The sequence below is a fragment of the Rhincodon typus genome, chromosome 17 (genome assembly GCF_021869965.1).
Source record: "Rhincodon typus isolate 14 chromosome 17, sRhiTyp1.1, whole genome shotgun sequence".
Classification (NCBI taxonomy): domain Eukaryota; kingdom Metazoa; phylum Chordata; class Chondrichthyes; order Orectolobiformes; family Rhincodontidae; genus Rhincodon; species Rhincodon typus.
In genome coordinates this window covers 30,592,987-30,619,019 of record NC_063348.1, presented here as the reverse complement: position 1 = coordinate 30,619,019, position 26,033 = coordinate 30,592,987, and the positions used below count along the sequence as shown (strand labels likewise).

General features: G+C 40.0%; 1 protein-coding gene across 1 annotated transcript in view; it reads right to left on the bottom strand.

Annotated features, from left to right (window-relative positions):
• The window catches only part of LOC125485251 (protein inscuteable homolog), a 206,231-nt gene that overhangs the window by 31,226 nt on the left and 148,972 nt on the right, over positions 1 to 26,033 (bottom strand). The window contains exon 7 of the mRNA XM_048607220.1: positions 850 to 1,028. Within this exon, the coding sequence (XP_048463177.1) occupies positions 850 to 1,028 (179 nt within the window). The remainder of the gene's footprint in view (positions 1 to 849; positions 1,029 to 26,033) is intronic.

Below are 26,033 nucleotides of genomic sequence, written 5' to 3'. Positions count from 1 at the left end.
CTCCTGCAACTTGCCACTCAGTCTGTTCTGTTTTCTTTTAAAGTACTTTGAATGGCATGGTAAGTATGACTCGCACTTCATTAACAATTTCACATTCCCACAGGGGTGGTTACGCTGGCACGCAAATTAAAATGGCAACTTTTTCATGGCACAGAAGAAAATACAAGCCAACTGAAATAAAAATAATAGATTTTTTAAAAAGTTGAAATCATAGAATCTCTGCAGTGTGGAAGCAGGCCATTCGAGTCCTACACTGGCCCTCCAAAAAATATCCCACCCAAACCCACCCCTGTAACCCTGAATTTCCCATGGTTAAACCATCTAGCCTGCACAATCTTGGATACTACGGGGCAATTTAGCATGGCCAATCCATGTAACCTGCACGTCTTTGGACTGTGGGAGGAAACCAGACTGAACCCATGCAGACACAGGGAGAACGTGCAAATTCATCAGTCACCCAAGGGTGAGATTGAACCTGGGTCCTTGGCTCTGTGAGGCAACAGTGCTAATCGCTGAGTCACCGTTATTAAAATGGAAGGAAGTAGTACAAATGTGTTTGTGTAAATGTATGTATTTTGTCAAAATGAGGTTAGGTAAACCATTTACAATTTACTTTCTTCTTTTTACAATGGTTGTTTTATTGGTTTTAACATTTGATGAGCGCCCAAAACAGAAGCCTCTACAACCACAACTTTAAATTGCAGAAACGAATTGAATTAATTTTCAGAAGTATATTTTCATGTGCACTTTGTCAGCTCGCATTCTACGTATAGCTTCTTAATGAGAATAACGCTTCAAATACATTCTGCTATGTACAATATGACTAATGTTTTATCTAAATGCACTAACTTGATCTTTAGAGTAAGGAGTGTCAACTCTCTGTGGGTCACGACAGGCTTCGATAAGGATCTTTGTTGCATTTAGCTGCAACAAAATCTCACAGGCCATTGAATCAAAGAATGTGATGTTGGCAAGAGCAGCTGAAGCCAGCAGGAACACTTCACCCGATGAGGCATCTTTGCATAAATCTATGAGAAAAGAATAAATGTTTTATATAATTACAGAGATTTCAGTGAAAGTAAATAGACCTTTTCAATTTCTTATTTATCAAATTTCAAAAGAAAATAGTTATGCATAGTTATTATATAACATCCAATCTTTGACATTACCTTTGAGCTAAATAGCAAATCTGACATGGAAATGTATCAATTTATACTTTCAAAAGCCTCTCAAGTTTTGTATTTTAAAATAATTAAAAGACTCATGTAGTACAGTTAGTTTAATATATAATGTAGATTAATTTTGATTATGTTATTCACATTTTATCTTCCTCAGTAGTGAGATTTCTTGTTAAGTAGATGCTTTGGAAATAGGATTTAGCACTGTGCAGTTGGTAAGAAAATCATCTGGGGATTTATGCAATCACTAAGCTAGCTATAAGTTATTTTTAAAATTCTTCCAGGACAAGTGATAATCCCAACAGAGAAAGATGTGGTTGTATGACAGCTGGGGGTTTATTAGTACAGTAAATTACTGTAAAATGTGGGATTAATGCATACTAATTTAAAATACTAATTGAAAATATTTTGTATTCTATTATTTCCCTTCCTAAACTGGCCAGTTTGTCTTATATAAGAGCAACTCTTTGACAAATAATGCCATCTGCAGGAATAGGAGAAGTTTTACTACATTCAACAATTCTGCTGCTGCAGTGCTTTTTCTGTATGAGGACGGAGGTATCCATTGTTAAAAGTTGCAAGACTTCTTTGTGGAAATGTTTATGGCAGTCTCACTCCATTCCCTCATGGGCTTTGAAACAACAACATAAAATTGAACGTAATTTTGCATTAGAGATGGCAAGAATTGCAGATGCTGGAGTCAGAGATAACACAGTGTGGAGCTGGAGGAACACGGCAGGTCAGGCAGCATCAGAGGAGCAGGAAAGTTAACATTTCGGGTTGGGATCCTTCTTCAAAAATGAGGAGGGGGAAGGGAGCTGGAAAATAAATAGAGAGAGGAGGGGTGGGGCTGGGTAAGGATGGTGATAGGTGAATGCAGGTAGGGTGTGGTTGGGATTAGTCAGTGGGATGGGTGGGGTGGACGGGTGGTAGAGAAGATAGACAGGTTGTGACAAGTTAAGGAGGCAGGGATGAGAGGGAGGGTTGGACATGTGATGAGGCGGTGGGTGGGGAGATTTTGAAACTAGTGAATTCCACGTTTAGGCCATTGGGCTGCAGGCTCCCAAGGCGGAATATGAGGTGTTGTTCCTCCAGTTTGCAGGTGGTATCATTGTGACACTGGAGGAGGCCCAGGATGGGCATGTCACCCAGGGAGTGAGAGGGGGAGTTAAAATGGTTGGCGACTGGAAGGTGTTGTCGTTTGTCGCGCACGGACCGCAGATGGTCTACAAAACGGTCTCCGAGTCTATGCTTAGTCTCACCGATGTAGAGGAGGCCACATCGGGAGCAGCGGATGCAGTAGACCACGTTTATAGATGTGCAGTTGAACCCCTGTCTGATGTGGAAGGTTTGTTTGGTGCCTTGAATGGAGGTGAGGAGGGGAGGTGTAGGGGCAGGGGTAGCACTTCCTGCGTTTGCAGGGTAAGGTGCCAGGGATGGAGGGGTTAGTCGAGAGTGTGGAGCAGATGACAGAGTTGCGGAGTGACCAGTCCCCGAAACGCAGATATGGGTGGGGAGGGAAATATCTCTTTGGTCGTGGGATCAGATTGTAGGTAGTGGAAATGGCAGAGAATGATATGCGGGATGCGGAGGTTGGTGGGGTGATATGTGAGAACAAGGGGGATTCTGTGTTTATTTTTGTTGGGGGGAGGGGTTTTGAGGGCAGAAGTGTGGGAAATGTAAGAGATGCGGTTGAGGACATTTTTGATCACCAGACAGGGGAAGTTGTGGTCCCTGAAATAGGAGGACATCTGGGATGGCCAGGAGTGAAACGGTCTATCTTGGGAGCAGATACGGTGGAGGTGGAGGAATTGGGAGAAGGCGATCGCGTTCTTGCAGGAAAGTGGGTGAGAGGAGATCTAGTCTAGGTAGCCGTGGGAGTCGATGGGAGTTCTGAGGAAGGGTCACCGGACCCGAAACATTAACTCTGTTTTTTGCCTTCACAGATGCTGCCAGACCTGCTGAGCTTTTCCAGCAATTTTGTTTCTGTTCCTGATTCACAGCATCCACAGTTTTTTCGGTTTTTGTTTGGCTTGAAATAGATGTCAGTTTCAAGGCGGTTACCAGAGATGGAGACAGAGAGGTCCAGCACGGAGAGGGAGATATCGGAGATGGTCCAGGTAAATTTGAGGTTGGGGTGAAAGATGTTGTAAAGTTGATGCACTGTTCAAGCTCCTTGTAGAAGCATGAGGCAGCGCCGATATAGTCATCGATGTAGCGGAGGAAGAGGTGGGGGATAGTGCCAGTGTAACAGTGTATCCTACAAGGAGACAGGCATAGCTTGGGCCCATGCGGGTGCCCATAGCCACCCCTTTAGTCTGTGGGAAGTGGGAGGAGTTAAGGTAGAAGTTGTTCAGGGAAAGGACAAGTTCTGTTAGTGGATGAGGGTGTCCGTGGAGGGGGTCTGGTTGGGCCTGCGGGAGAGGAAGAAGCTGAGGTCTTTTAGGCCATCCACGTGGGGGATACAAGTGTACAGGGATTGGATGTCCATCATGAAGATGAGATGTTGGGGGCCAGAGAATTGGAAGTCTTGGAGGAAGTGGAAGGCATGGGTGGTGTTCCGGACATAGGTGGGGAATTCCTGGACCAGGGGGAAAAGACAGAGTCAAGGTAGGTGGAGATGAGTTCAGTGGGGCAGAAGCAGGCAGAGACAATGTGTCAGCTGTGTGCAGAGTTGGGAAACAATGAGGTTGGAGGTTGTGGTGGGAAGTGACCTGATGTGATGAGGTTATGAATGGCCTGAGAGACGATGGTTTGGTGGTGAGGGGTGGGTTAATGATCGAGGGGGCGGTAGGATGTGTCGGAGAATTGGCACCTGGCCTCGGGGGTATAAAGGTCAGTGTGCCATAACACTACTGCGCCTCCCCTGTCCGTGGGTTTGATGGTGAGGTTGGGGTGGGAGCGGAGGGCTGCACGTTCTGTGGGTGAGAGGTTGGAGTGAGTGAGAGGGGTGGAGAGGTGAGGCAATCGATGTCTTGACGGTAGTTGGAAATGAAGAGGCTAAGGGAGGGTAGGACGCCATGGGGTGGTGTCCAGGAGGAGGGGGTGTGTTGGAGACGGGAGAAGGGGTCTGTAGATGGTGGGTTAGACTCACAGTTAAGAAATAGGCGTGGAGGTGAAGGCAGTGGAAAAAGAGATCGACATCCAAACATGAACGGAATTCATTGACGTGTGGGCGTAGGGGAATGAAGGTGATCCTTTGCTGAGGACTGACTGTTGTCCTCAGTGAGGGGGAGGTCTGGGGGAGGATGGTGAAGACCTGGCAGGGTTTGGGGCCAGAACTAGGTGTAGAGCTAGAGCTGGGTGTGCGGTTGGAGACTGTCTCAGGAGCGGAAGTGATGCCATTGGTGTCGGCAGCAGAAGTGGCATCAGTGGTGGTGGAAGTGGTGGCAGCAGAAGAGACGTGAATGGTGTTGGTGGAAGTGATGATGTTGGTAGCGTTAGCGGGAGAGGCCAAGATAACCGCATGGTCAACGGCACCGGGCACATTGAGAGGGAGGCCCTGGAATGGGTTGAGGACTGGGGTGGTGGAAGAGACCTGTGTTTGGTGGTAAGCAGAGGTAAGTTTAGTGGACTTATGGTTTTTGATGTCAGACAGCATAGAGAAAAAGTGTTGGTTGAGGTTGTCGATCCTGCACAGAATGTAAAACAGAAGAGGTCCTTTGCAGGTCTGTGAGATGGAGGGTCTGAGCTGGAGTAAGGTAGATTGTAGTGCCAGAAGATGCCACCGCATTGCTAACAGCACTCCCTCGGTAACATTGTCAATCCAAGGCTTCCTCCAGTGCCACAAGACACCACATGCAAACTGGAGGAGCAAAACTTCATCTTCCACCTCAGGGGACTACAGCCTGATGGCCTAAAACATGGAATTCACCAGTTTCAAAATCTCCCAGCCCCTGGCCTCGTCCCATGTCTAACTCTCCATCTCATCCCCACCTCCTTGGCCTGACACATCCTGTCTATCTTCTCTCCCATCTATCCACCCCACCCATCTCACTAACCAATCCCACCACTCCCTACCTACTTTCAACTATCACCACCACACCATCTACCTTCCCCAGCCCAACCCCTCCTGTCTCAATTTATTTCCCAGCTTCCTTCCCCCCTCCCCATTTCTGAAGAGGGGTCCCGACCCGAAACGTCAACTTTCCTGCTCCTCTGATGCTGCCTGGCCTGCTGTGTTCCTCAGCTCCCCGCATAATTTTGCATTACTTGGTTCTAAGCTGGCTGTCTCAAAGATAGGTATAGTAAATGAAAACATATCACACTGGTACAGTGAGGTCTCTTACAGCAAGGGTGGCGTGGAGGCATTTTGCTGGAGCAAAGAAATTAAAGCTTTGCTGTGGATCTAATACATCATGTGGGAATATATGTGCTGCATATTTTGACATTCCCAGGCTGGTTTCTCAGGGTGGGGTTAGGGAGTGGGAGTGGGAGAGGCTAGGATAGCAAGGGGGTAAGGAGAACTATAAAAATTGGTGCCGTATGCTATGGTGCGATACTGAAGTGCTCAGTCTGGTGACATGTCAGTAGGGATGGGGTCCCTCTTTTCTAAGATCCTTGTGCCCCTTTATAAGTACCCTGTGCCTATTGGAGGCCCCCACCCCAAGGTATTCCCACACCCACATCTCCCTTCCGCCCTATCTTGTTTGCTGAGGTCACTCGTCCCTTTTCACTGCCATGTTTCCTCCTCTAACTTCCCCCTGCCCCACACCCTGCTGCAGATTCCATTGTCAGCTGGACCCAGGAGATATCTTGACCCTACCCATCTACTGTCACACCCACTGATAATCACTGTTAGGGACAGGGTGTAGTCAAAACCATGGGCTTTAGCCTCAGCGGCACTGCTGGAACTTGCAGCCTTTTCACATCCTCGCATGTCTCTAAGACATGACTGCCTCTCCAGTTGGCAAATAAATGGCTCAGTTGAGACCTCCAACCAGAAACTTGTCTCAAGTGGAAACAACCTTTCCAATCAACCCTGTCAAGGCCTTAAAGAATCTTTTCTGTTTCTATAAGGTCTCTCATTCTTTTAAACTTCAAACAGGCCCAATCTACTCAACCTCTCCTCATACAAAAATCCCTCCATGTCCTGGATCAACATCGTGAACCTTCTCTGGACTGCCTCCAATGCCTCTACATCTTTCCTTAGATAAGGGGACCAAAGCTGTTCACCATTCTATGTGTGATCTTGCTACTTTAGCAAGACTTCTCTATTTTTATACGGCCTTAGCTTTGAATAAAAGATCAACATTACATTTGACTTCTCTATTACCCACTGAACTTCCTGTGATTTATACACGAGGACTCTTTTTTTTCCCCTTTATTCATTAACGGGATGAAGACGTCGCTGGCCAGGCAGCATTTATTGCCCAGAGGGCAGTTAAGAGTCAACCACATTGCTGTGGGTATAGGCCAGACCAGGTGAGGATGGCCGTTTCCTTCCCTGAAGGATATTAGTGAACCACATGGGTTTTTCCTGACAATTGACAATGGACTCATGGTCATCATTAGATTTCAATTCCAGATATGATATTGCATTCAAATGCCACCATCTGCCATGGCAGGATTCAAACCCAGGTCCCCAGAACATTATCTGGGTCTCTGGATTAACAGTTTAGCAATAATACCACTAGGCCATTGCCTCCCCACGAATCCTGCTATTAAGTCCTGCTATGCTGTAGCTTTCTGCTCTATTTCTCTGTTTAAATAATATTCACATGATAATAATACACTAGTTTTCACACTAAAATGCATAATCTCACATTTTCCCCACATTATGTTCCATCTGTCAAGTTTTTGCGCACTCAGATAAACAGTTTATATCCCTCTGCAGGCTCTGTGTCATCTTCGTCACTTGTCTTCCCACCTATTTTCGTATTATCTGCAAACTCAGCTATAGTTCATTACATTCCCACATGTAATAATGAATATATATATATATAGTAAATAATTGGGGCAGCCACACTGATTCCTGTGGCAGTTGACTGGTTAAATGATGTTATCCTGAAAATGCTCCCCTTATCCCAAATCTCTATCTTCTATTAGTCAGCAACACCATGGGCTCTTACCTTAGCAAGTACTATAATGCCTTATCAAACACTTTTTGGAAATCCAAATATTTTACATCTGCTGGTTCCTCTTCATCTGTGCTGCTTGTTAACTCTTCAAATAATTCTAATAAATTTGTCAGGCATTTCCTCTCTCCTGCGTGCAGCAATGCTGACTTGATTATTCTGTATTTCCAAATGCTCTGCCGCTATATTCTTTATATTATATATAACATAGAACATAGAACTGTACAGCACAGGAACGGACCCTTCAGCCCACGATGTTGTGTTGAACATGACACCAATTGAGACTAATTCCTTCTGCCTGCCCTTTCTCCATATCCCTCCATTCCTTGCACATTCATGTGCTAATCTAAAAGTCCCTTAAATGCCCCTATTAATTTTGCCTCCACCACCAATCCTGGTAATGCATTCCAGACTCCTACCACACTCTATGTAAAAAACTTGCCCATCCCATCTCCTTTGAACTTTCCCTCTCTAACCTTAAATGCATGCACCCTAGTATTAGACATTTCAACTCTGGGAAAAAGATTCTGACCGTCAACCCTATCTATGGATCTCATAACTTTATAGACTTCTATCAAACCTCCCCTCAGCCTGTGCGCTCAAGAGAAAACAACCCGATTTTCTAACCTCTCCTTATAGCTCATACCCTCTATTCCCAGCAGCATCCTGGTAAACATCTTCTGCACCCTCTCCAAAGTCTCCACATCCTTCCTGTAATGTGGTGACCAGAATTGAACACAATACTCTTAAGTGTGGCCTAAACCAAAACCTTATAAAGCTGCAATATGACATCCTGACTCTTGAACTCAATTCCCCGACGAATAAAGGCACGCATGCCATACGCCTTCTTTACCATCTTATCTACTTGTGTGACCACTTTCAGAGAGCTATGGACTTGAATCCCAAGATTCTTCTGTACATTAATGCTGTTCAGAGTCCTGCCATTAACTGTATACTTTCCTTAACATTTGATCTCCCAAAGTGCAGCGCCTCACACTTACCTGGATTAAACTCCATCTGCCATTTCTCCATCCATATCTGCAACTGTTCTGTATCCCACTGTATCCTATGACAACATTCTACACTATCCACAACTCTACCGATCTTTGTATAATCTGCAAATTCACTAACCCACCCATCTACATTTTCACCTAAGACATTTTAATATATATAATAATATATATCACAAACAGCAGAGGTTCCAGTACAAATCCCTATGAAACACCACTAGTCATGGACCTTCAGCCTGCAAAACATCCTTCTACCAATATCCTCTGTCTTCAATGGGCAAGCCAATTCCATGGCCAAGTCTCAGTGGATACTATGAATCTTAATCTTCTGGATGAGCCTACCATGAGGGACCTTGTTAAAAGCCTTACTAAAATCCATGTAAACAACATCCACTGCTCTACCCTCATTGATCACATTCATCACGGTCTTGAAAAATTCAATCAAGTTAGTAAGACAGGCCCTGCCCTGCACAAAGCCATGGTGATTGTCCCTAATTAGGCCATGCTTTTCCTAATGTGTGTAAATCCTACCCCTAAGAATTCTCTCCAACAGATTCCCAACCACCAATGTGAGACTCACTGGTCTGTAGTTTCCTAGGTTATCCCTATTTCCCTTCTTGAACAGAAGAACAACATTAGCTACTTGCCAGTCCTCTGGGACCTCTCCAGTGGCTAGCAAGGATGCAAAGATCTTCATCAAGGCCCCAGCAATCTCCTGTGTTACCTCTCTCCCAAAACCTGGGGTAGATACCAACGGGCCCTGGGGGCTTATCCACCTTAATTGACTGTAACATTTTCACAATGATAGATATGAAGCTAACTGGCCTTTTGTCACCTGTTAAATTTGTTTCCCTCTCTTTTTAAATAAAGATGTTACACTGGTGGTTTTCCAATTCTCTGGGATTGCTCCAGAATCTAAGGATTCTTGGAACATTGCTACTAGTGCATCTCTATCTTTGTATCTACTCCTTATTACATCCTAGGATCAGCCCATCAGGTCAAAAGATTATCAGCCATTCGCTCTATCAGTTTCCCTAGTACTTTTCTCACCAGTGATAGTTATTGTATTTATTCCCTCCCTCACTTTTGTCCCTTGATTAGCAGTTTTGGAATGCTACTCACATCTTCTACTGTGAAGACTGATGCAAAGTACTTATTCAAATGCTCTGTCATTTCCTGGCTCTCCATTATTATTGTTTCTTTATTCTCTAAGGAGTCTTTATTTGCTTTGACCTCTCTCCTTTTTATATAAATGGTTTATAAATTATTCTTATGTTTATATATTTCTATTATTAACATGTTGGTCCTCCATTTAATGAAGTTGAATGGAAGGGCTATGTACTGGCAAGCATCTCACCAATCAAATAAACTGAAATTCACAGTTCAGAGCTAAATAAACTCTTATATTCTGATAAAGCAATAGGTTATATTAAGAAAATCTGAAACTGACAAATCAACTTTTGTTAAAACCTTAATTCAAGAAACAAATTCATGTGTATTTTACTTCAAAAATTCATCTTTGGTCTGTGTACTTTCAAGAATGCATATTCATGTATTTTCAACAAATCAATTTCAATCATGTACACTCCTTTGTGTTCTGAACCTTCCAAGGCTTGGTTAAGTGACAGATAATGAAAAGTTAATTACCATTGGCACTGAATAGACTTACTTTCATAAAACATATTTTGTTGATATTTTCTGCTGCTGTCAAAGTACTGCCAGATAAAACATCTTCCCCTTTCAGGTATCTGGTCTCCTTTAAATTTTTTCATGGAACATGGGCATCACTGGCAAGACTATTATTAATGCCCATCCCAACTGCCCTAAATTGAATGGATTGCAAGACCACTTCAGAGTGCAGTTAAGAATCAATCACATTACTATGGGTCAAAAGCTTCATAAAAGTTAAATCAAGTAAGGAAAACAGATTTTCATCCTCATAGAACATTAGTGAACCAGATTGCGTTTGCATTAAACTGGTAGGTACATGGTCACTGTTGCTGGCACTAGCTTTTTATAGCCAACTTATTTGTCAACCAAATTAACAGTCATTCTAAGGATCACTAAATTCATGGACAATATCTTACAAATGATCTTGGTTCCTTTCTTGGGTTCCAATTGAAATTTTATCTGTCTACTAAGTTTGGTTTCAACTATCCACAACAGTTTTCCTTTATTTCTTGAAATATCTACAAGTTAAGGTGTTGGTTTAAAGGACAATAATGTAATTTACAGTAATGTCACTTGTACAATCTGTACCAGGCTATCTGGGTTAAAGAGGTCCAGAAAGGTATTTAGGGCTGGGTGATCAGTAGACAGAGAATTTGTCAAAGTTGGTGTTTTCTCCACATTTTAAGCATATTTTAAGACATTGGCCAAGATGTTCACAACTCAGCTAAGATGCCCTTTATAAATTGAGAATAGTGTGGAGCATTATTCAAATTACAAAGGATATAGTGAATAATTACATTTCCAAAAGCCCTAAGGTAACCTGGAAAGTTAAATCATCGGAGTGAACCCGAGAGAGAAAAGTGATCCCTGTATATTGGAGTAACAGATTTTGTAAGCACTGCTCTGTTAATCATAGCAGTCTGGAGGAGCAGTGAACAGTGAGAAGGTGATTGGTAGCTCTCAGGCTGAGGCTTAAGCATAAGAGCAGCAGTGGTTAGAGAGGCTGCCAGGAGAGAGAAAGCAAGGTCATGAGCAATGGTCTACTTTGTGGATGGAAGGTTGCAAAGGAAGGGAAATCAGGAGAGGTTCAAGTAGGGAGAAGTGGTGGCACAGGCTGGGAGAGCAGCAAGGGAGCAGCTGCATTGAGGAGGAGACTTTGAGATGGGGCAGAGGCTGTAAATGGGGAAGAGCCTGTCAGAGGAGGTAGAGAATGTGAGGAGGGAAAGTGAGAAAGGAGAAAGGCTATAAGGGATTTAGAAACTGCAAGCGAGGAGAGGCTGTGAGAAGGAAGGCTAACAGACGGTTAAGGTTATGTCAGGAAGAATTGGAAAGGAGGGGAGAGGTTGCAAGCAGGTGAGAGACTGAATGGGGTAGAATCTGAGAGAGGGGAAGATTGCAAAGTTGGTGAAGAAACTAATAGAGGCTATAAAGGTGAAGGGTTACAACTGGGGAAGAGGCTGTGAAAGGGAAAGAGTGCCTGCGAAGTGGGGAGAAGCTGAACAGGAAGAAGAGAGGCTACAAGAATGCAAAGGCTGCAGGGGGTCAGGGACAAAGAGGAAGGGGGAATAGTTTTAAGCCAGTGAACAGAGGAATACTGAACTAACTAGGAGCCAGTAAAACTGGAAGTTACCAATGACTTCCTGCAAATGAATATGGAATGTCTAGCTAAAGGCTACGTAAGTTCAAGAGTTAATGTTGCTGTATAGGAAAACATATAGTGGATGTGAATGCAATGAACACTGTTAATTGGATAAGTTAATTCTGAACATATTTCATAAGAAAGATTAATTGGCTCTCAGATCTCAAAGCATTTCACAAACAGTTCACCACTTGAGGTGCAGTGATTGTCTTACAGTCAAACAGTAACCATTATGCACCTGTGGAATTCACTACCCCATTGTGCGGTGAATGCTGGAACACTGGATAAATTTAAGGAGAAGGTAGACAGATTTTTAATTAGTGGTGGGTTAAAGGGTTGTGGGTGTGGGCAGGAAAGGAGAGTTGAACGTGAGATGAGGTTAGCCACAATCGCATTAAATGACGGAGCAAGAGCAAGGGGCTGAATTACCTACTCCTGCTCCTAGTTCTATTGTTCTTATGTTCTTATGTACAAAGATCCTAAACAGCAATGAACAACTTGTGCAGCTGTGGTCCTTTTTAAGAGCTTGGAAAATTCCAAAGTGGTTTTCAGTCAATGAAATCCTTTGGAAGTATAGTTTCTGTTATAACGAAACCAATAATAATTTAGGAGAAATAATTTTGGAGAACCTGGGACTAAAGAACAGCATCTAAAGATTAAAACTAAATCATTCAGGAGATAAATTAGGAAACTTTTCTACACAAAAATGGAGGTAAGAGTTTAGAACTCTCTTCCACAACACCATCTGATATTAGATCAATATCAATACCAAATCAACCGTTAAATTTAGATCTGAAGTTGAGATCTGAGATGCAATAAAATCTTCCAGCTTTGTACATATACAATGGAAATTTGTTAGCTGTGACTTAAACAGTCCATGGAAGGCATGATAATGAAGTTAGACCTCTGTATGTAGAAGTGTGTGTTAGTTATTTTTGAAAGAATTGCTGCTAACTTACACATGAAATTATCTTGCGTCAATTTAAATACTGTGGTGCCTGGGAAATGACTGCTCTCCTTGTGTGTTGCAGTTTTACGTTTAATGGAGGGGTAATTACTGCTGAGAATATTGAACATTTTAATCTGTTTCTGTGTAATTCCAAATACCCATATGTTTAAACAAATACAGAATGTAAATTATCATGTGATTGCATTGTCTAATAAAGGAGTTAAAGGATCCCCTGAAAACCAAAAGCAAAAGTGATTGAGAAAAGAAGACCTTGTGGAATCAAGAAGACCCATACTCTGAAAGTGGAATTTAAGCAATATGAAAGAGAATGAAAGGGTATGGGGCAAAATGTGCAAAATAAGTCAATAAAGTAAATTTCAACAATGTGTGCCAAATCATGCTGTAAGTGGATTTTCCACGCTAAAAAAAGTACTGTGATCATTGTAATCACACCGTTCATCTGATAGTGTGTTAATTTTGATATTTTTTCAATACAACTTTAAGGATTGTTCAACTGCACACAGATATAAGGGCATAACGAAGAATATTGGCACTGATGTTCTTTTTTAGAAACAAAAGGAGATAACAATGAGGACTTTGCTGTGTTGTTCCAGATTCCAGGAAAAGCATCATCAACTTATAATAATATTTGTAAAAATATTTCAAGAGGCTTCACATGAGCAGAAACTGTAAGGAAATTGACATGGATATATTAAGGTAGTGACCAAAAGCTGCTCAAAGAGGTAGGTTTTAAGGATAATTCAGAATAAGGATAGATGGAGAGAAGGAAAGATTTAGGGAAGTAATTTAAGATCTTAGGTCTTAGTTAGTAGAAGATGCAACTGCGAACGGTGAGACCAAGGAATTTGGGGTGTCTCACTCAAGATTGATTAGGATCTATCTTGCTGAATCTGAAACATTTCCTCATAATTTAACAGTGCTACTTTAACACAAACATGACAACAATGTAAGCAAATAATTCAGTAACAACAGATGGACTTTAGGGGCAGCATAATGGCTCAGTGGTTAGCACTGCTGCCTCACAGCACCAGGAACCTGGGTTCAATTCCACCCTCGGGTGACTGTCCATCTGTACGTAGTTTGCACGTTCTCCCCGTGTCTGCGTGGGTTTCCTCACACAGTCCAAAGATGTGTAGGTTAGGTGGATTGACCATGCTAAATTGCCCATAGTGTTCAGGGATGTGTAGGTCAGGTATGTAATAGGGGGATGGGTCTGAGTGGGATCCTCTGTGGCTCAGTATGGACTTGTTGGGCCAAGGGGCCTGTTTCCACACTGTAGGGATTCTTTGAAAAAACCAATTTCTATTATTACTAGCACAGTATTGCTGGCCATGAGGAAGGGTCATATGCTCAGAAATCTATCGAAACCAGTGAGATTATGCTAGCACTTTGAGTGAATGTCAATAGCAAATAGCACAGACCTATGAATTTTCAACTATTGTAAAGCAAATTAATAATTTGTTTAGCTTTAAATAGCCTTAAGCTATGTCAACTTATTTAAATTGTCTTTGATAGTTAAAAGAGCGATAAGAAGGAAAAGGTATGATTCAATGGACTGTAGAAGAAAGAAATCATTTGGAAAATGTTCCTTAATCTTAATGTTTTGTTAAACGAAGTAATATTTGTGAAGACTTTCACATTAATTGTTTGGATACAGGTGCCACTAGGCTTTAAAAAAATGAATGTTGTGAGATAAGCAGACGTTAACAGATACAAGACAGGGTTAAATAAGAGGAAACGTGCCCAGAGACAAAGATACGAACATCAAAGAAATAGCACTTCCAACTTAAGGCTGAGCGAAGAGGTCATAAGCACATCAGGGAGCGTGTTAGAAGTTAAGATAAAATGGGAAAGGCTGAAATTTACTGGGTAGATGATATAAACAAATACAGACAGGTTGAAATAGAGCTATGAAATATCCGTATAAAATTGAAATTTCTATTGTTTTTACAAAACTGCTAACCCAGTAAAATAAACTGTGTCAGGACTTGTCAAACTATATGACATGGGAACTTAATTTAAATGTGATAAATGAAATTCCATCCAAACATGTTACATATGGAGAAAAGTCTGATTCAGCAAAGTGCTGGAGTTATAAAAATGAAATGCTGGGATTCAGCGCTGACCATGGCGGAATGTCTGATGATAGATTGAAATATAAACTATTGTAGTTTACCATGAATCATGTGGAATATGAGGTAGTTTTCAAAAATGCATTTTTTCTTTATTTGATATTTCAATTCAATACACCACGCCTTGTGCATCACTATAAATGTTCACAACTGCCACAATAGACAACAGTTGGCATCTGCAAAATTAATGGCCAGACTTCACTAATTTTAAAATTCCTTTCAGTATTTAAAGGACAAAAATCAGCATCAATTAAAATGTAAACACATTGAGCTAGAAAGTCACATGTGGGCTTTATTTTTGGAGCTCACTGCCCATTGTGTTGAAGGAAACACATAAAATTGGTGCAAGTGGTTTTTGCCATTGGTCAGGTATGCAGCCAACACTACTCACGCTATTATTGACTGTCTGCCTGCCTGCTGACTGAATTGGAAGAAATCACGTAAGTCTAACATCCTATAAAGGCAGTCACAACCTCTTAATTGTGGGGAACCTGTCCGCAATTGGGGAGGTTCAACAGATGTAACACATTCAGGCCAAAAACCTCTCTATTAATGCTATTCTCTATGACTAGCAGAGAGAAAGCACAGAAGTTGAAGATGTCATAGAACTTTCCTCACCAGCATCCTTCCCTGGGAAGTTTGCCATTAATGGTCTTTTTTTCCCCTGGAACAAATGGACAGTCAAGGTAATCAGTTGCAAATTCAAAGCAGGGAATAATGGACCATGCTTTGTGAGTCAAACTCTGCTAGAAGCTACTTTTTAGCTATACATGGTAAGGTCACAGCAACATTGACCTTTGTTTGTTTATGGCTCATTTCAGATGCCTTTAGGGAAACAATTCTGGCATTAGCCAATCACCCGTGTCTCATTGCCTGTTTCAGGTAGTCACTGCTCCTGTCAGAACAGGTCAATGTATTTACTTCAGTTGAACAACCCAGCAGCAATAGTATAGTCAAAAATAATTGAATCCAATACTAATCTTTCCAAATGATCTAAAAAGTTAATACAGGCTGGGATATTGCTTCAAAGATAGAAATGAGTGAGAAGATTGGTACAAATGCAGAGGATTATACATAGATACACATAAGATAGGCTATTGCAGCTTTGTATAATCAGTAATCATTATTCTATCTACACAATGATAAATCTGATATATCATATATGTATTTCTATCATTCTTCAAGTTGTACACTCAAATTTCCATCTGATTTCAAAAAGACTAAGAAGAAAGAAAAGACAATTTTAAGTCTGTGGCTGAATCATGCGAATGGGGAGAGTCTGAATCTACTCAGCTAAGTGTCATTTTCATCGAGTTTGATGAAGTGTTACTCTCCATAAACAACAACAACAATAACAACAACTTCCTCTGTTCTGTGGAAGGATGACCGGACCCGAAACATTAACTCTGATTTTTTTCTTCACAGACCTGCTGAACTTTTCCAGTACCTTTGTTTTCATTCCTGATTTGCAGCATCCGCAGTTCTTTCGGTTTTTATTTAGTATTTACTTTCCATAAAGCCTAGCAAGCATTTTCATGCTATAATCCCCAAACACACCTCGTTAACTACTTCCCTCATCCTTCCGATACCCTTACCATCTGATGCTAGCCCGATTCTCCCCCATGCCATACCTGGAAGCTCTCACCGCTGGCCAGATATCCCAATATAGACCAGCATCCCTGGCGCCAGTGTCATCTTTTAAACACTGTTGTGCAGGTATTCCAAGGCTACCCTGCATGAGTGCACACAGTCTTTTAGATATGATGATGGCCAAGAGGAAATTGCAGATAGGGACCTTGGAGTCCTGGAGCAGGGATGGTGTTTTAGATTAAGGAGAACATTGCAGTGCTGGAGTAAGAGGATGTTTCAGAGGTTTTAGGGACAGAGTTATTTTGCCTTGAGCTAAGGAGTAAGAGGAGAGCACTTACATTGCTTGATGTAATCTATAAACTACCAACCAGTGAGAAGGATATAGATAAACAAGTCTGTAAGGAAATTACAGAAGTGTGAACATCATAGAGTAGTTGTATTGGGGAGCTTTAATTACTCTGGCCTAGTGGTAGTGTAACAGGCAGTGAGAGGCAGGCATTCTTCAGTTATGTTAAGGAGAATTTTCAATAGTGACATGTGAAAAGCCCAACGAGAAAGCAGAATACACATGGTTCTTTGGAATGTGGTAGGCCAAGTAGATCAAGCATCAGTGAGGAACACTTGGGGGACAATGATCATTGTATAATAAAGTTAAAGATGATGGTGAAGGATAAAATTAGCCAAGCTTAAATAAGAACAATTGAATGGCTGACAGCAGACTTCAATGGGGCAAGAATGGAGCTAGGCTGGATAGACTGAAACTAAACGTTGATGGGAAAGTCCTTATTTCCCTGGATGATAAAGGATATCGAACTCGAGTTAAAGAAGACAGGTGTCTAGTTGTACATACATTTGAGAACCAAAGTGAATACAGAACATTCAAAACTGAAGTGAAAATCTAATAAGAAAAGCAAAGAGGAATTACGAAAAAAGACTGGCAGTTAACATTTAGAGAAATTCCAAAGTCTTCTATAAGGACATCAATCATAAAAGTGTGGCAAAAGGAGGAGTAGGGCTGATCAGGGTCTTGAAAGGGAATGTACACATGAGGATAGGAGACATAGCTGAGGGCATGGTAATAAGAGAGGAAACTCTGTCATTGGAAGCATTTAAAATTGATAAGGAAGAGGTATTGGATATGTTGTTGGTATTTAAAGTGAATAAGGCACTGAGGTCGAATGACATGCATCCAAGGATATTGAAGGAGGTGAGAATGGAAATTGAAAAGGCACAGGAAATAATCTTTCAATTTCCAAGCAGAGCTAGTTTTGGGTGAATAGCATCTTATTTCTGGAGATGTTGACTTGGGAGAGGATGTTGCTTTCTTGGTTTTCTTGTTGATGGATTTAGAGGATTTTGTGAAGGTGCAGATGATGGTACATCTGCGCATCTTTATGGAACTACCATCAGTGGCAGGTCATTCAAGTTTCTGAAAAATATAGGAGCTTAGAGAACCCAGTAATTCAGGTCCTCAGTCTTCAAAGCGTTTGAAGGAATGAACTTTTCACTAAACACTTGGAAAATTGAGGCTCTGTTCCAACTAGATCCAATAGTGTAACATTTTCTCAAGTCAATTGAAATTAATAACAAGAATGTGCAAATTGTAAACCATTTTCCATAACTTAAGAAAAGTCTTGCTATAAAGACAGATATAGCTGACTAAATTCATCATCACCTTCAATGTGCCAGCTGAGCCTTTGGTTAACAGAGAAAAACAGTATTCGAGGCCCAGGATCTCAGACCCAAGACTAAGATGATGTACCAATAGGTGAGTTAATGAGCCATACAGATGGACACATTTTCAGATCTATGATACTTGCTTTTACTTCAAAATATTGGTGCATTGAGTTGTATTTTAAAGTACAATATTTAAAGAAAGTGAATTCACTGTAATTTTGTTTAAAAGCCAGAAGCTCTGCAAAGTCAAGATTCATAATAAAGATGCATAGTTAAGCCAGAAAGAAAGGTTTGTGGTTGTCACAGCATTCCATGTATTCCAAATTTGATTAATAAGGATTTATTGTCTTACACACAGTCCATTAGCCAGATTAGTCTATTTTAAAATCAACAGAAGACTTTTTGTATGCATACTGCAAGTAAGAGTAGATAAAGCTGGTTATGTTGGTAGCCCTAATGGAGAATTGTTCACTGGGGAGAAACACAAAAAGAGAAGCAAAGGACCCAGTCAGTCATTTTTCAAGGAACAGCTACGAGGGACTGTTTTTATGGAAGCCTGAAATGCAAGAGTTCAGGTTCTGTAATTATGAATCATGTAGAAAGAGACACAAGAAGATAAATCAGCTGACAGTGTACAGAAACATTAAATGGAACAGAAAGGTGCTGCTGCAGCACTTAGGCAGCTGCAGCAGGATTGGTTGCCACACAATATCCTGATAAAGGAGGCAATGTCACTTGTTCCATGCTCAATTACACACCCTATCTTGGACTGTTTCACTTTTAAGCAGCTTTTAGCAATACTGGATGCCTATTGTTACAAAGGGTTGCATTGCTCTAACAATATGACTGAACATGAGTATTTTCATCGATGTTAGACGTGTGTACCTGGTGACATGCTGGCATTTGTGTTGGCAGATTTAACAGACAAGGATCTGGCATAATGGGTTGCAGCTCAATTTTCCATCTCTCCCCAGTCCGCTACCTTTACTGAAATATGGATGTAGATGAAAAAAAATCCTGCCGCTGTCATCTCAGCTTTCATGCAAATAAAAGTTCAGAGGAGAGAAGTTGTCCAGCAGTTAAAGTTTTATTTGGCTGTCAGCAAGCAGCAAAATATAAAGGCTGAACACATTTGACATGACACATCCTCTGGGTATTACTACCAACAGCATGAGATTTTCCTCCCAGTGTGGGAAATTATAAATTCCTGAGGTTTTTCATAGTATGTTTACCAGGAAAATACTGTAAACTGAGCAATGAGATTTTGACTCTTTCATGATATAACAAATAGGAAATGTGAATGGAAAATATAACTCATATAGCCTTTAGGATATTTTAAAAAGTATTAGTTTTTAATTACAAATCAGCGCTCTGGCATCCAACCACTTGAAATGTCTTTTCTAATGTTGATATAGATTTCTGAAAGAGCAAAGGAAAATGTGTGAAAGCAAGAGTGCCCTCTAGTGTACAGCTACCCATTTGCAGGTTGCATGGCTCTCTGTCCTATTTCAAATTCCAATTTCACATGAAACATTTGTTCGGGTTTGTGTCTTCTCAGGTTTCAAATGAACAGTGGAAAATACAAATTAAAACTTAAGGTGATGAATCTAAAGACTACACAATAAAAGATGGTATGAAAGGTATTACAGCATGCATTACCCTAATCTGAGGATGCATTTCTGTTGTAATATTGGGTTTAGAAAAAATACAAGGAAGAATGGCAACAACTCATCACATGGAGAAAAAAAGCTTTGCCTGCAGACAATTATACAAGAATAGAAGCCATCACAGCAACAGGGAAAGAACTGACAAGCAATTTGAACGATTATGGCCTTAAAAGCAATATTCAGATATCAGCTACATTGTACTGAGATTTCCCATATTGTTGTCATGATGCCCAATATAGACTGGGTATGTATTACCTATTCTCTTGAATATGCAAGCTTTGAGGTGTGTGGAGGGATCTAAATAAGGTGCTTCAGATGATTAAATGAGATTCTCGAATAGAGAGAGAAAAAGGAGCTCCTCTGGTGCAGAGTCCAGAAATAGCTGGGCATCACCTTAAAATTTGAGATAAGTCTCACGGGGTAATGTTGGAAAGCACCTCTTAACAGATTGAAAATCTCTCTCAATAAACTGCTGAAAATTCAACAGAAAATTTCAGAACTGAAATTGATCTTTTGGTCTTCAGCAACAGTATAAGGGTTACAGAACCAACAATGCAAGAGCTGGAGGCAGCAAGGAATCAGGCCCAGGAATGTTTTTTTCTCATTAAAATATATTTTGTTGCAGGAGAAACAGATGTATTCCTTGCAACCCCTCACAGACAATATGGTCTTCACCTTTCCTGCATCTACTCAGCTCTTGCTTAATCTCTGAAATACAGATCCTCATACCCTTGCCCTAATTTAAATTTACATTGCCAGGAACTATTCCACAACAGTGCCATTCCAAACAGGAATCAGAGATGGGGAATGAAAACAGAGGCCAGCAGTTAACATCTCTTGGGCATCGTGTTCAGGGCAGGAGAAAGGGGGTGGGAGGGACAGTCTGTCACTCGGTTTGGCCCTCACATTCCAATTCTTATATCCCAACATAAATCAGACCACAAGTGTTAGGGCTGCCCATTAGACTATGCTTAATGATTAAACACTCAAGGTGGACTTTTAAATTTTCTTTGGTAGTGATATCAAATTACATTTTCTGTGGAGGCATCATAGAAGCAGCTTAAACTAAAATGGCTACAAGAAATGAAAGTTGAAAATAAGGAGGTTAGGTAGATATGTAAAGCAGATAGTAAGAGTTTCTATAACTGCCCAGAAAGGAAAAGTATAAGTAAAATCAGTGTTCATCCTCTGGACAGTGAAAATAGGGAGTTAAATGGTAAATGAAAAGGAAATAAATAAACATTTTGTTTCTCTCTTCACTACAGAGATACAAAAACATCCCAGTAATAGCAAAAGATAAAGAAGTGGACTAGAGATGGAAATTAATAAATTTGCAATCACCAGGAAGCAGTTTTAGCAAACATTTATAGAGCTGTAGCTTGACAAGTCCTTGAGTTGTGATAAGAGGTGTGTAATTTATATTTATCAATGTCATTATTTTTAGGAGTTTGGATTTCAAACTAGTGGCATATGAGTGTTGGTTTATTTTTGTGAAGGGGTTTAATTTTTCAAATTTGCTTGATTCTGGAAAGGCTCCATCAGAATAGAAAAAAGCACAAAATTACCCCTTCATTTAGAAATGAAGGGGGTTGGAAAACAGGAACCCTAGGTGAATTAGCTTGATGTCTGATATGGAGTGTGTTGAAATCAATTATAAGCAAGTTATGGATGCACACTTGGAAAACAAGTTGATCAGGAAGAGTCAGCTTGGTTTTGTAAAGAAAAATCATGTTTACCCAATTTATTGGGGCTCTTTGAAGGAGTATAATGCACTACAGATAAAGAGAAGCCCATAAACCTATTTTACTTAGATTTCCAGAAAGCATTTGACAGGATGCCACATAAAAGGTTATTGCACAAAGCAGGGTCTCTGTGTATAGCAAATGAGAGTCTGGAGAGAAAAATTCCATTAGATTAATAGACAACCCCAGCTGCCAGTGTATTCTGCCCTAGGTGTCAAAAGGAGAAAAGTTCAACCCACTATATTATAAATGTGCTAAAAAATTGACATGCAAGCATGTCTTTTGATCAAGTATTTTACATGGAACAACTTCAGTTAAGGCAAAACAAACAACTTTTATTTATAAGGTACTTTTAAACATAGTAAAATCCCATGAACATGTTTCACAAGAGCCTTGTCATACAAAACTGGACAGTGTGTTTCATAGGAGCTGCTGACCAAAAGCTTATGGTCAAGTGGGTAAATTTTAAGGAAAATTGTAAAGGAACTAAATGAAGGAGGTAATTAGGGAGGCAATTCCAGGGTTTAGGAACTTGGCAGATGAAGGGTGCTGGTGGTAGAGTGATTGAAATCAGGGATATGCAACAGATCAGAATTCAAGGAGCACAAGTATTTCCAAAAGTTATGGGGCTTAAAGAAATTACAGCTAAGGAAAGCTGAAACACTGGAAGGATCTAAAAACTAGATTACAAATTTAAACTCTTTTAAATATTTTCCTAAGAAATTCAAGAATTAGTGTCTTTAAAAAACACACAATTCAGAAGTGCAGGCTATGTTGTGATATGCCTGCCCACCAAACTCTTTCTTCCATTAATTAATTTTTCCATATTATACATGTTTCTTTTCAATCAGAAAATCCAGACAAAATCATTTTGATTTCAGTTCAAATGAAATGCTTTCTCTTGCTCTGTAGACATGCAAAATGAGGATGGACTGCCTTAATACTTCTCAACAAACTAGAAAGATAAAGAACATTTGAAAGTAACTGAGTCTTTTGCTTTCATACGTGCCAGCAAAATATGCAATCAAAAACCTTCTGTTTAGTGACCTCTTCAGTACAGACCTCCCTTATACCTTCCATGAGACCCAGTCTACTGAGGACAGAAGAACATTAACATTTCTGATGAAGCAGATGTAAATGCACTTCTGAAGCCTAATTTACCTCTCATCAATGTATTTTCAAATCTGTCAATTCTATAGTTCTATCTACTGCCACCTCAGAAACCACACCAACTGGGAATCTGTGCTTTTATATGGAAGATGCCAGGAGGAAAAGCAAAGTATTTATTTCACTAGTTCAATTGTCAAACCTATGCGATTCAATGCGAGTTAAATCTTCACCAAACCTCTACAATAGACACATTTGTAATTGAAATTATCTTCAGAACTGGAGTTATGCCAAACATATGTTTCTTTTAAATAAGCAAAGAAGCCAAACATATGTTCCGAATATAGTTCCACGATCAACTTGAGCCAAAGCACCTGGTCAAATAGATGAACTACCTCTATGCCCTCTCACCATGCCATAACATATACAAAACTTAATGAATTGCAGTATCTATTCCCAATTTTACAAAGTTACTCACTTTCAAACAATTCCATAAAGAGCATTACAAATGGGACATTCCATCTGGCCATAAGCAGAGTAGGATAGTGCATGGAGATTAAAATTTGAATCTACAGTCTCCCACATAACAATTTTAATCAGCCAAATGTCATGACTAGATGTGTCAGATCCCAAATTGCAATCTGACTTGATAGATAATATTTTGCTTTTTGTTTCATTTTAAAAGTGTGGTATTTCGCAGAAACACCAAGACACAATCCTGCAGATTTGATTTTAACAATAAAACAGAAGCATATTACATAAAACAAATAGCAAATACAGTAAATAAACAGACTATTTACTTAGAACAAAAAGTGTTGGAGAAACACTCAGATCAAGCAGTCTTTGTGAAAAGGGAAACAGCATTAATGATTCTCCAGCACATTTTGTTTTTATTTCAGATCTTCAGCATTCACATCCTTTTGCTATAATTTACATATAAAAGTTTTATGATTTAAAAACTGCATTCCTTTACAGTACTCATGTCAGAGAGACAACTTCTTCCCCTATCACACATAAGGTTCAACTTAACAGATGCTTCCATTCTTGGTCATATGAATCTGACAGCTCCTTCCTTGAACCTCAATGTAACTGAGCATAGAATGTTTCAGCTTCAGAAGTTTACTTCAGGGTTTTAACCAAACACTGCTGGTCAGGAACTTTTATACTAAACTGAGGTGATCAATTTCTTGACAATTCTAAACTATCTTCAGACCCAATTGTTTCACACATCCATCTCTAGCCAAGATTTCTGCAAAAACTGAAACTAAGAAGGCTTTCTTCAATTTATGGGTGTTTTCCCTAAACCCAAAAAAAAATCCATTCCCGAACGTTCTACCTAAAGATAACGCACAATTGTTTACTCTGTTCATTCATTAAATTCACTTAAGGAAGCCAGAAATCCATTACTCTCCAGGAATTCACCCTGCCAAATGATTTTTAAAAGAAATCACCATAGCTATAGAAGTACTTATAAGTTAATCATTGAACTCCATCATGATGCTATGACTCAACTGATGTTATCACTGGATACATCAGATCCCAGACTTATATTTGACATGATAGATCATATTTTGTTTCTTTGCAGCATTTAATGAAATGGCGTCACATAAAACAAAGCATGCAATTTTCAGATTTGACTTGAATTTTTTTTCCCACCAAAAGAAATTAACATAAAATAGAAAAAAAACAAAATATTTACATATAACACCTATTTAAAGATTTTGAGATGTACAAAAATGCAATCTCATTAATCTAAATAACATCCCATTACAGCACTCAATCATTAGAAAGAATTATCTTATCTATCCCACACAGAGTTTGACAAAGCTGTGGCTTCAATTCCTAATCATGCGAATTTGGAAACCTCTTCCTTGCTTCGTCATATAACTGAGGTTTGACTTTCACAGCCTCCTATAACCAGTTCAGGGTTTTAACCAGACACTCTGGAACCTTTAAACTCCTACTTTTCATAATTCTAAATTATTTTGTCTCTCTCACAGGAGCAACTACTTTACATATTCAGCTTTAGCTAAGAACTTTGCAGTAATGCTGCAAATGAAACTAGGAAAAAAAAACTGTTATTCCCCAAGCTATGGGTGTTTTCCCTAAGCCCAAAATCAATTTCATAATTTATTTGTTTTATCTGAGAGCTTAATGCATTACACTGTTTACTTTGATCATGTATAGACTCTCCCAACGTTATCAATAATCCAGTCCTTTCCAGGAAGTCTCTCTCTCTCAAACCATACATTGTTTTAAGTGAAATCACCATGACAGAAATACCCTGAAGGTAACCATTAAACCTCCTCAGACACACAGAAAATCATTCTTTTTTTTCCCCTCTCACAGGGTGTGGGTGCAGCTGGGTGAGCCAGCATTTATTGTCCATTGCTAATTGCCCAGAGGGCAGTTAGGTGGCAAACACATTGTTGTGGGCATAGACTCACATGTAGGCCAGACCAGGTAAGACAGTTAGCTTCTTTAAAGGACATCAGATTATTTTTTTCAGGCTACCAACAAAGGTTTCACTGTCATCATTATACTCTTTAAATTCAATAAAGAAAATCTGAAATTAAATCTAAAATCTACCATGGTGGGATTTGAACTTGGATCCCCAGAAAATTAATCGCTGGATGCATATTCTAATGATAAAATCACTAAGCCATTGCCTTCTTAGTTTTCAATGTACTCTGACACATATTGAACAAAGACATTGAAGTTTGTTTCATGCATTTTACCACAGTTTAAGACTGTCAACCTTGTGCTTGACCTGTAGATTAATTTGCTTCTCACTGTTCAAGTATAATCAGCCTCACCAACACATTGTTTCCTATCACATCATGTTAGTGATAATGTGCTTATAATCAATTGCTCATCAGAGTTTGAATAACTCCATGTTTCAGTTTGTTAAAAATGTTAAAATACATTACAAGTTGTGAAACAAACATTACTAAATAAAACTGTGTGTGTGTGCGTGTTCACGTGTGCACGTGTGCATGTAGCTTGCAAGCCCACAGCAAACTGGCTATCAGGAAGAGTTGCAATATTGTATACATGCAGTTTACGGAGTCCTTCAAGATTAATTCTCTAGAAAGAAACGTACACAAGGTAATTGCACAATGATCTGTCTGAAAGTTCCTCCTATTGAGGTCCTGGGATCTGCAACTTCCTTTCCTCAGGTAATTCAGGCTTCTCTTCATTGAAATTGAACAGATCACCTTCCTTCATTGCAAAATTATGCAAACTGCATCAAGTAATGATGATTCTTGACTTTTAGTGAATATACAGTAGCTTTGCACCAGATCTGTCAATGCAAGTAAATCTTCTCTTTTAACCCTATGGCCCTCTCTACCAGAACTCTTGTTGTAGAATGAGTCTAATTCAATATATAATATGCCTACACTCTCTGTTTATCCAAACAGCCACCTTGAACATAGAGTCATAAAGTCGTACAGCAAGGAAACAGATCCTTCAGTCCAACCAGTCCATGCCAAACATAATCCCAAACTAAACTAGTCCCACTTGCCTGCCCCGGCCCATATCCCTCCAAACCTTTCCTATTCATTTACATAT